This window comes from Octodon degus, unplaced genomic scaffold, assembly GCF_000260255.1.
Source record: "Octodon degus isolate 3935 unplaced genomic scaffold, OctDeg1.0 scaffold00076, whole genome shotgun sequence".
In the NCBI taxonomy this organism is placed as follows: Eukaryota; Metazoa; Chordata; class Mammalia; order Rodentia; family Octodontidae; genus Octodon; species Octodon degus.
In genome coordinates this window covers 6069799-6081588 of record NW_004524652.1, presented here as the reverse complement: position 1 = coordinate 6081588, position 11790 = coordinate 6069799, and the positions used below count along the sequence as shown (strand labels likewise).

The following is an 11790-nucleotide window of genomic DNA, read 5'->3' as shown; positions in this document are numbered from 1 at the left end:
GGGAGATGGCTCAGTGGAATAAGCGCTTCCCTGGCAGGCAAAAGGGGCTGAGTTCAATCCTGGTTCCGAAAAAAAAAAAAAAAAATAGCATTGCAAACTTCATTATTACTATTACATTCATTATGATTACTATTACATTATTACTATTCATTATTACTATTACAAATACAATAAATCAAATTAGCTCTGAAAACCATCAATCAATAATATGAATCCTTTTTTTTTTTTTTGCTCCGAATACCTTCAGGGCAGGTTTGGCTGGCTTGAGTTGTGGGGATCGAACCACAGCAACCCGAGCTTGACTGCTTTGTTGAAGCAATAATATGAATCTTAAATAACAGATTACATGTTATACACACACCACTGGCTGTTAGTCCCAGAAAAAGACTAGAAATTCTCATTATTAATGATTCTGAAAACAATTTTGATATAATCTCTTCTCTATCACTGAATTTTTTTATGCCTGCTTGGCATAAGGTGCATATCTGTAATCCCAGATACCTGGGAGACTGAGGTAAGAATATCTCATGTTTAAAGCCAGGCAATTTAACAAGATGCTAGGGAAGGGGTAGCTCAGAACCAGAGTACTTGCCTAGTGTGGGTTCAATCCTCAGCATTAAAACAAACCTTTCATCCTGTTAAATGTTTCTAAATTGTATTTGTTTACAACCATCCATGCAGCCACCACAAAAGCAGGAGTAACTAAGGGGGCAACATTTTATGGGCCACAGCGGAGGTGAGTCCCCTGCCTCACAAGATAACACTCAGCCTCTTTTTTTTTTTTTTTTTTTTTGCGGAACCGGGGATTGAACTCAGATCCTTGTGTTTGCCAGTCAACCGCTTATCCTACTGAGCCATCTCCCCAGCCCCAACACTCAGCCTCTTTATCGAGAGAAATTCTTTCGTTTCTTTCTAACTCCTACTTGTGCAAATATGTGTCCATGCTTAAAAGACAAAGGTGGGGGGCTGAAGAGATGGCTCAGTGGTCTAGGGCACCTACTTGGAACAAGCTTGGCAAGGAACAGGGACCACGGTTCGATCCCCCAGCACCACATGCCAGCCAGCTGCGCCCCCTGGTGGGCTGAGCTGGCCACACACACACACACACACACACACACACACACACACACAATAAATAAATTAAAAAAAAAAAAAAAGAATGAAAAGACAAAGGTGGGCTGGGGAGATAGCTCACTGGTCTAAGCACCTGCCTTGCAACACAAGGACCCGGGTTCAATCCCCGGTACCACATGCTGTGCCAGGCCCCCTGTGCCAGGCCCTGAAAGAGGCGTTGTGGCACACACCTGTAATCCCAGCACTGAGGAAGCTGAGCCAGGAGAATCACTATGAGTCTGAGCTGCGTAGTAAGACTGTGCACAAAATAAATAAATAACAAAAAACAAACAGTGAGACCAGAAACGATGGTGATGAGATAAAAGAGGGAGCCACAGGTAAGAAATGCATCTCAGGTATGGAGGTGCTGCCTCACCACCCAGCAGCACCCCAGCCAGTTCACTCAAGGTTCAGAAATACCAAAGCAGCCTGTGAAAAGAGCTAAGATGCATTATGCATATGTTCCTTAATGTGGCTACTCTGCATGATTTAGTCATGTACTCCAAGCATTTGATAACATGTAAATTAAAAAAATAAAAGAAATATCAAAGAAACTTGCAGCTGGCCATGGTGTCACATGCCTGTAACTCAAGCACTCAGAGAAGGCTGAGGCAGGAGGAGGCAGGAGGGTCATCATGGGTTCAAGATTGCCCTGGGTTACCCAGTGAGTTCAAGTCTACCCTATCTTAAAAAACAATATAAAACAAAGAAATTAAAAAAAGAAACCAAAGAAATTTGATTTCTCTGAATGAGTTCATACTAATGTACCACTCACCCCCAAAAAAATTCAAAAATTCAAAATAAAGGACACATGGGCTGGTGAGATGGCTCAGTGGTCTAAAGCACCTACTTAGAACAAGCTTAGCAAAGCACAGGGACTGCAGTTCAATCCCCCAGCACCACATGCCAGCCAGCCCCGCCCCCTGGTGGGCTGAGCTGGCCACGCACAAAATAAATAAATAAATAAACAAATAAATAAATAAAAATTTTTAAATAAATAAAGGACTCATTAAATTTGAGGAGAGAATGACCACCGAACAGGAAAGACTCTAAGGCACCGCCACCTTCTCCCAGGCCTCCACTTGCTGACTGCCAGAGGTGGAAGATGCCACCAGAAGGCACTTCTCAGCTGGGCAGCAGAAGGCACAGCTCTCAGATTCTCCACTCAGCCATGGAGGACTGCAGGGCCCGACCGGCCATTCACAGACCATGCTGCACAGCAGATCACCAAGGGAATGCAGGGCTCAGACGCCAGAGCAGGCCCCCAGCGAGCAGCCAGAGCACCTGGGACCGGCCCTTGGGAGGGCGACTGCAGTTCTCTTCAGGTGACTCGCATGTGCAGTAGGGTTTGGAGACCAATGGAGACTGAGTTACAATCACCTGCCTAGTGTGGGTTCAATCCCTGGCACTGAAACATTTTAGAGGGCCAACCAGGTGGCTCAGTAGAATAAGTGCGTCGCTGGCAAGCACAAGGTCTGAGTTCAAGCCTCAGTTCCGCCAAAAGAAAAAAGAAACAACATTTTATACTGTTAAAGGAGACAACAAAGCCACCAACCACCTCCACAAGTACACAACCAAAGCACCTGCTCTGGTAAGCACAGGGACCAGGGTTCAATTCCTGATCTTGCATGCTGTGCCAGCCCCGTCCCTGGGGTGTGCTGAGCTGGCAACTGCCCCTGGGTGTGGTGGCACACGCCTGTAATCCCAGCACGGGAAAGCTGAAAATAGGAGGATCAGTATGAGTCTGAGCTGCATAGTGAGATCCTGTACCAAATACATAAATGGAAAAAAAAAAAAGCACAAGTACACAACCACAAGCCCAAAGTGGAAAAAGGGTACAGCTCAGTGGTGGAACCCAAGCTTAGCATGTGCCAGTCCCTAGATTCAACCCCCAGCACACACACACACGCACACACACACACACACACACACGCGCGCGCGCACACACACACACACTCTCTCTCTCTCACACACACACACACACACACACACACACAAACGAAGTGCTACTTCTTACAACTTAATACAAATTATATAAAGGGGTCTTCCCTCTGTTTTCTGCTAGTTTGTTTGTTTCTGTGTTACTGAGGCTCAAACCCCGGGGCTTCACACATGCTAGAAAAGTGCTGTAACTGAGCTACACTCCTAGCTCGGAAGGTTTTCTTAAGAACAGCTATGTGAATTGCTCTCTGGCTAACAGTAAACTTAGCGTACAAAGAGAAACAGGACTTTCACAAATGATTCCTTCTGTAGTGTGTTGTACTAGCTCTGATTTCCAGCCTACTAAAGAACCAATATTTATGGTCCCTTCTTTGAGACACCAAAAGAAAGGCCTACAAGTGAACAAACTAACAATACAAATGGAAGGGAAGCAAGTTTTGCCAATGAGTACACAGCACATAAACCCTACAACCTTCAGCAGCTAAAGCAAGCAAAGCGATTTATCACCTACTTTCTCTGTACGTTTCCTGCTCTGCTCATTCACTGGCTGAGAACATGAACTTCCACCTTCTGCATGTGCTCTCTTTGGTTGGTTCTGCTTCAGTTTTTGTGCCCACGTTGTTATAGATTTGCTACATAAAAAGAGATAACCAAAATTACTTTCCTTTTTTCTTTTTTTGGCAGAACTGGGGATTGAACTCAGGCCCTTGTGTTTGCCAGGCAAGTGCTTAGAAAATTATTTTCTTAAGTGCTGTGATTCACACATAAAGGTAACTCAGGAGACACTGCCTTGATGAAAAATGTTTCAAGTTGTTTAATAGTGTAAGATGGTAAATTTTTATTAACCCACCTGAATTTTTTTCCAGAATCTTTTTTATTTTATTTTATTTTTTTGGCAGAACCGGGGATTGAACTCAGACCCTTGCGCTTGCTAGGGAAGCGCTTATTCCACTGAGCCATCTCCCCAGCCCCTACCAGAATCTTATTACCAAAGACAAAGTAGGACCAGGGAGATGGCTCAGTAGAATAAACACTTGCCTGGCAAGTGCAAGGGCCTGAGTTCAATCCCCAGTTGCGCCAAAAAAAAAAAAAAAGTAAACAAAAAGACAGCGATCAGCAATGCATAGTCTAATAGAGCACGGCGGCACACGCCTGTAATTCCAGCTAACTGGAGGCTGAGACAGAAGGATCTCAAGTTCTAGACCTGCCTAGACAACTTAGTGAGCCTCTATGACAAAAGACAAAAACCAAATAAATGGCCAAGGATGTAGCTCAGGGGTAGAGCATTTGTCTCGTATATGTGGGATCGCTTCTTGATCTTTTGGGTAAGATTAAATATATATGTGAGACTCTGCAAAGAAAAATCTCAAAGTATCTAATATACATAGTCTGTAGCTATGGAATAAAACGAAACCACCACCCAGATCCCCCTAAGTACTGTACAAATCTGTGCTGTGAAAGCACATTTATTGGTAGAAACTAAAAAGTATATGTGATTTGTGTTGCTACAGCTAAATACTTTACTTTAGATGGCAACTTTTAGAGATATAAAACTAAAAATTTAGGGTAAAGTACACAAAACTTTACAAGATTGTTTAGCAAACATTCAGCCAGTTGCCTTTATTGAAAACTCCCTGAGTCAACTAAAATGTCATTAAATTTACAAAAATTGTTCATGCATAGAAAGGACAAGACTAAGGATACTTGCCTATAATATTTTATTCCAAATCACATAAACATATGTGACAAAATTTCACTAGTAACATAGTCCTAACTATACTCTAATTTTTACCAAGGGATTAGAAAATACAAAAGGCATTTTCCTGGCAAGATCTCCCACCTTAAGAGTTTAACAGTTTTACAATTGCAAATGGTAAGAAAGTCAGGTGTTTTTAGTACAGAACATGCTTTATTTCAATTTTCCACATACAACATATAAAAGACTTTGATATTAGTGATAAAAATGATACAGGTTTTAATACATCTCATTCTATTCTAGTGCAAGTATAAATTCACTAGATTCTTTGTTTTGTTTTGTACTGGGAATTAAATTCAGGCCCTCGCACTTGCCAGGCAGGCCCTATGCCACTGGTCCTACTAGATTCTAAATGTTTTTAATTATTTATCTATTTGTTGTTTTCTTTTTTAGACAGTGTCTCACGATGCAGTTCAGGCTGGCCTTAAGAGCTCACTTTGTAGAACAAGCTGGTCTGGAAATTACAATGATCCTCCTTCCTCAGTCTCCCAAGAGGGACTAGACACCACCGCGCCTGGCTAGATTCTTAGTGTAATAAGTAAAACTCTCCTCAAATGATGGAGAAAGTCTACCTACCTATTTGCTTTTCCACTGTACACTTCAGAAATCTTATTTTCACCCAGAAAATTATGTTCAAATTCACCAGGAAAAGTGTTAACATCATCCTTTAAGGTTGTACACAATTCTTCAGGAGCGTGTATATAAAAATCCCTGCTTCTCAGGCCACCTTCAGGGGAGCCTGCCTGGCCCCCAGGCTCTGCGTCCTGCCCCTTAGAAAGGCCTGCATGAAGGTCCATGAGCGCTGCAGGGCTGTTGGCCTTGGAGGTGCTCAATTCCGAGACGCAGAAAGTGCCATAGCCGCTGCTCACGGAGCTGCCATCCACAGCGCAGTCTGGCTGCAGTGCGGCCCCTCCGAGCTGCATCTCGGGCTCCTTGGACTCGGGATAACTTGTGACAGATTCATTTCTTTCACTGTTTCCAGAAAAAAAACCCATTTGACTTTCTGAAGACACGTGTTTGCTGGAAGAATTTATATCACACGAAGCCCTTGAAGAATTATTGATCTGTAATTTGATTAAATTTCTTATCTCCTCCTGTATACGCTGGGAACAAAAAGGTACAGACTGGGGTGAAAAAATATATTACACATCACATTTGTATAAATGTCATGAAAATACTGTGTTTCAAAATACGTTACTATTCTAAATATTAGCTCTTCTCTTTAAGTTACAAAATTGATAATTGAATTGTTTTGGGGTTTTTTGTTTTTTACAAATCTTACAAATATTTTTTAAAAATCAATAATAAATGATAACTTACTTGAATTTGGTTGTGGAACTGTTCCTGTTGGGCAATTATCTGTTCTTGGCATTGTTTTTCCACCAAATTGAACAACTGTAACCACCTGGCCTATTAAATTATAAAATATCTTAGTTAGAGAAAATCTATTTTAAAAAAAAAGAGAAATCTGTTTCACAGAAAAGTTTTTGCAGTGAAAAATGCTCTTTTCTAAAACAGCATTTATAATGTAAAATTTATAAACCAAACCAATTACAAAAATATATTTGATAAACATACATAAGGACAGATGCCTTTTTCTTAATCTACAATTTGTGTAAAGTGGAAGGTCCAAGTTAGTCTTATATTTGTTGTCTTTTTGAGACAGGGTTTCCCTATGCAGTTCAAACTGGGCTTGAACTCAAATTGTAGCCTAGGCTGCCCTTGAACCTGCAGTGATCCTCCTGCCTCAGCCTCTGTTTTTTGAGACAGGGTCTCCCTATGCAGTACAGACTGGCATTCAACTCACTTACATAGCCCAGGCTGGCCTTGAACTTATGGAGATCCTCCCGCCTCAGCTTTCAGAGAGCTAGGATCACAGGCCTGTAAATCTTGTATTTCTTTTCTTTTCTTTCTTTTTTTTTTTTTTTTTTTTTGCATTTTAGGGAAGGGTCTACAGGGTGCTTAGTGTCTCACTGCTAGATTGAACTTGTACTCATCTGCCTGTTTACAGCCTCTCAAGAGCTGGGATTGCAGGCTCGCCCCACCACGCCCAATCTCATTCACTCTCTCAGCACGTCCCAGGGGTGGGGCTGGCACAGCCTGCTTGCAGGTGCGTTAATTTGCTGAGCTATTTGGTCAGCCCTGAATCTTGTATTTCAAATGGTATATTGATTTGATATCTGCTATCATTTCTGATTAAGCAAGAACTGGAAGCTGCACTTTATATCTGTCTTAAATTCCTTGTCCTTCAAATTAAACTGGTTAATACTATTTGCGTTTTTCATATCTTAAGGAATCGGCCACATAATTAAGGATTTTTCCCTCTGCCCAGCTCTTAATGCAAGCAGCCTGAATGGGAAGACCAGCTTGCAGATCTCCACTGGCAACCTGTGTGGTCCAAGAAAAACAAATCACATCTCTCTGCATCTCAGTTTCCTAATTTATAAAATGGGACTGTAACACCTCATAGGTGTCTAGAAAGATTAGATTTTTAAATTTAACTAGGGCTGGGCTGGTGAGATGGCTCAGTGGTCTAAAGCACCTACTCAGAACAAGCTTAGCAAAGCACAGGGACTGTGGTTCAATCCCCCAGCACCACATGCCAGCCAGCCCCGCCCCCTGGTGGGCTGAGCTGGCCACGCACACACACACAAATAAATAAAATTTAAAAAAAAAAAAAATTAACTATAGTGCATGTAAAATAGTGATCTCAATAAAGAAAAAAACTGCATTTTGAAAATTGTAAAGTCATAATCATCACGGGGGGGGGGAGTGCCTCACACTACAGTGGGTGGATTCCAGTGACACAAATCACAGTATCACAGCAGAGTCCCCCACAGTGAAGAAAAGTCCTATGTCCATTTTAGATTATAAAAATAATGTTTTGCAGTTTTCATATTACCCAAAACAAACTTAGATACTACAGATTTTCATCAAAAGTATTTCAGGGGGGCCAGGGAGATAGCTGAGTGGAATAGGCGCTTGCCTGGTAAGTGCAAGGGCCTGAGTTCAATCCCTGGTTTCGAAAAAAAAAAAAAAAAAAGTATTTCAGAAAAATCATGTCATTAATGGAGAAGACACAGCATCTGGATCAAGGTATGGCTGGGCTCAGGTGAGAGCGGCCAACTGTGAAGCCAGTACTTCAAGGCTGGGCAGGAGGGTCCCTACAAGTTCAAGGCCAGCCTGGGCTACATGGTGAGTTCAAGGCCAGTCTGAACTGCACAGTGAAACCCTATATCAAAAAAAAAAAGGGGGGGAATAAAAGAAAAAGAAAAAGAAAAAAAAAAGGGGGGGTGCCGAGGAGATGGCTCAGTGGAATAAGCGCTTCCCTGGCAAGCACAAGGGTCTGAGTTCAATTCCCGGTTCCGCAAAAAAAAAAAAAAAAAAGGAAGATATGGCTGGGGCTGGGGCAGGAGCTCAGTGTTAAAAAGTGTAGGTGCAAGGCCCAGCATCAAAAAAACAAACAAGGGGCTGGGGAGATAGCTCGGTGGTCTAAGTGCCTGCCTGGCAAGCACAAGGACCTGAGTTCGATCCCCAGCACCACATGCCACGTACCAAATAAATAAAGATTTAAAATAAAATAAACAGTCTGGAGAGATAACATGGCTAGGTACCATAAAAAAAAATTTATTTTAATAAAATAAAAAAATTTCACAGAAAAGTTTTTGCAGCGAAAAATGCTCTTTTCTAAAACAGCAATTATAATGTAAAATTTATAAACCAAACCAATTACAAAAATATATTTGATATACACAAGGACAGATGCCTTTTTCTTACACAATCTACAATTTGTGTAAATTGGAAGGTCCAATAAAATTGGAAGAAGGTCCAATAAAAAAATTTAAGGGGCCGGGGAGATGGCTCAGTGGAATAAGCGCTTCCCTGGCAAGCGCAAGGGCCTGAGTTCAATCCCTGGTAAAAAAAAAAAAAAAAAAAAAAAAAAAACCCAGAGAGAGAAAAATTGCCCCAAACTATCTTACAGCAATATTAATATCTGAAAGCAATTAATTCAGACATTATAAGCCATTATAAGCTACTGAATAAACACATTAAGGAAAATATTTAATCAAATATTCCTTTTTCTCAACTCCTTGTTGGAAGATTGAGCCCACAGCCTCATGCATGCTAGCTGCACTGTACCCCAACCCTACCCCCAGCCCCCAACTCTGCTTTTTTTTGTCTTGTCTGCTTTTTGATACAAGGTCTTGCTACATAGTCCAGGGTAGCCTTGAACTCACCATGTAGCCCAGGCTGGCCTCAAAGTCTCGGCAATCCTCTGTGCCACCCCCGAGGGCTGGCGTTACAGTTCTGCACCACCATACCTGGCAGCCTTCTAGTTTTAGCTGCCTCATGACCAATGGCATTTTAAAGGTCTTTCATATACGGAGTGTTATGTAGGAAAACCACAGAAAGTACAAAAACTGCAAAGTTAATTTTTTAAAGTAAGCAATCATAGGGGCCGGGGAGATGGCTCAGTGGAATAAGTGCTTGTCAGGCAAACGCAAGGTTCTGAGTTCAATCCCCGGGTCCACAAAAAAAAAAAAAAAAAAAGTAAGCAATCATAGGTCAGTGTGGCAGCACAGTCTCACAGCTGCTGAGATCCCAGCACTCCAGAAGCTGAGGCAGGAGGATTGTGAGTTCAAGGCCAGCCTGGGCTACATAGTGCGTTCACAAGCAGTCTGAGCTACGTAGGGAGCCCCTGCCCTCCCCCCCAAAAAAGTATGTAGTAATAGTTATTTTTAGAACTTCTGTCATTATGATACATGAATATACACTTGGAGTAGATGCTACTGAATTCTTCAATCAGGTCATTTTTACCTTTTCTATATTCTAAAAAACACATATTAGGTTCTAAAAGTATGATTAACATTTATTTATTTTTTTTTTTAAATTTTATTTCTTTATTTATTTAGTGTGTGTGTGGCCAGCTCAGCACACCAGGGGGCGGGGCTGGCTGGCATGTGGTGCTGGGGATTGAACCCAGGTCGCTGTGTTTTTGCTTAGCTTGTTCTAAGTAGGTGCTTTAGACCACTGAGCCATCTCACCAGCCCCATGATTAACATTTAAAGCACTGGGTGTGGTGGCACAAGCCTGTGATCCCAGCACTAAGGCTGAGGCAGGAGGATCCTTGCCAGTTCAAGACCAGCCTGGGCTACAAAGTGAGCTCAATGCCAGCCTGAACTGCACAACAAGACTCTGTGTCAAAAAGACAGAATCTACTGTTAAGAGTTTAAAATATATATTTGTATAAAGAATCACCAACTCACTTCTGCTACAGCAACCATCAAAAAACAGTAGTCACAGTCCTCCACTAAGTAGCAACGGCCCTCCGCTATCCCGTGGCCGTGGGCCTCAACGAGGGCCACAAGGTGACTAAAAAGGTGAACAAACTGGGGCACAGCCGCCATCACAGACGCCTCACCAAACACACCAAGTTTGTGAGGGACATGATCCAGGAGGTTTGTGGCTTTGCCCCCTATGAGCAAGCAAGCGGCGCGCCATGGAGCTACTCAAGGTCTCCAACGACAAGCGCGCCCTCAAGTACATCAAGAAAAGGGCAGAGACGCACATCTGTGCCAAGAGAAAGTGTGAGGAGCTGAGCAATGTGCTGGCCACCATGAGGAAGGCAGCTGCCAAGAAGGACTGAGCCCCTGTGAAATAAAGCTTTGCAGGAAAAAAAAGAATCACCAACGCTAGCTTATCTTGAAAAACTGGGAAAGTCCACCTTGAGTACTATTCTATAAAATAAAGTTTAAGTTTTTGTTTTTTGTTTTTTGTTTTTTGTTTTTTCAGAACCAGGGATTGAACTCAGGCCTTTTAGCTTGTCAGGGAAGCACTTATTCTACTGAGCTATCTCCCCGGCCCCAAAAGTTTAAGTATTGCTTAACTTTTTTTTTTTTTTTAATGTATTTGGTACAGGGTCTCACTACGCAGCTCGGACTCATAGTGATCCTCCTGTTTGCAGCCTTCCCAGCACGGGGATTACAGGGGTGCGCCATCACACCCAGTCTCAATCATCACCTCAGCGTACCGGGGGCGGGGCTGGTGCGGTATGTGGTGCTGGGGATCGAACCTGGTCCCTGTGCTTGCCTAAGCAGGCACTTAAGTCGGCTGAGCTATCGTGCTAGCACTATTAATTTTTTAAATAGTCCTAGGGATCAAGCTTGGGGCCCTCCATAAACTAGACAAGTGATCTACACTGAGATACTCTCCCAAACCCCATTGCATTTTTATATCATCATTTATGTACTAGAGAAACAGTGACCTGAAAGCAACAAAATGCCGTGTATCACAGCTAAGTGTGAAAAAGGACTAAACAGAAACCTAAATTCAGAATTAAAACATTCAAAATATTTCAAAGTAAAGTTAGCTTTTTCATGGGGATAATTCCATATGAGTAGTTTCTTCACATTTGTTTAATATCATTCCCCAATTAATATGCCTGACTAGCAATAAGTTGATATCATGCTCTTCTGGACATAAATTTCTAATAATTTACAGTTAAGTGCAGGTTCATCTAAATATTAAAATCCCCAAAATAAAACAAGATGAGATACCTCACAGTTTTTCCAGAGCTCTGAATCAGTCTTCCCACAGTTCTGTAGCTCTTGCATGAAAGAAGCTAGAACTGCCACTGTCCCCTGGATGGCAGGCAGCCTGGTCTTCCCTGAGAAAGAGGACACCCCGTTTGTACTAAGGTGAGGACTACTTCTGCGGAAACATAAGTCATTCAGATGGTCTCTACACTCTACCCGTGTTGAATAATTCAGCAGCTCATGACTGCACAGAGAGCATAAAACCATTGCTATTTAATCCTTCTAACTGGTACCTCATTTGTGCAAATCAGATCACAAGTTTGTCCACAAAAGGGAAATGGCAGCAACATGACAGTACTTGGTTTTCTTGGGAGTCCAAAGAAAGACCTTCTGCAGGGACAGCAGAGTGCTGGGGGGAAAGAGGATGAGCTAACACTCTAAGAG

At 42.3% G+C, this 11790-nt stretch overlaps 1 protein-coding gene across 6 annotated transcripts in view; it reads right to left on the bottom strand.

Annotated features, from left to right (window-relative positions):
• Positions 1 to 11790, bottom strand: part of Mphosph9 (M-phase phosphoprotein 9) — an 81142-nt gene that overhangs the window by 61293 nt on the left and 8059 nt on the right. For 2 of the 6 annotated variants that reach the window (XM_023720615.1, XM_023720619.1), the window contains 4 exons: positions 11368 to 11521; positions 6131 to 6220; positions 5387 to 5913; positions 3566 to 3686 (listed from right to left, as the gene is read on the bottom strand). In XM_023720615.1, coding sequence (XP_023576383.1) covers positions 3566 to 3686; positions 5387 to 5913; positions 6131 to 6220; positions 11368 to 11521 — 892 coding nt within the window. The remainder of the gene's footprint in view (positions 1 to 3565; positions 3687 to 5386; positions 5914 to 6130; positions 6221 to 11367; positions 11522 to 11790) is intronic. The other 4 variants (XM_023720616.1, XM_023720617.1, XM_023720618.1 and 1 more) reach the window with 3 other exon arrangements.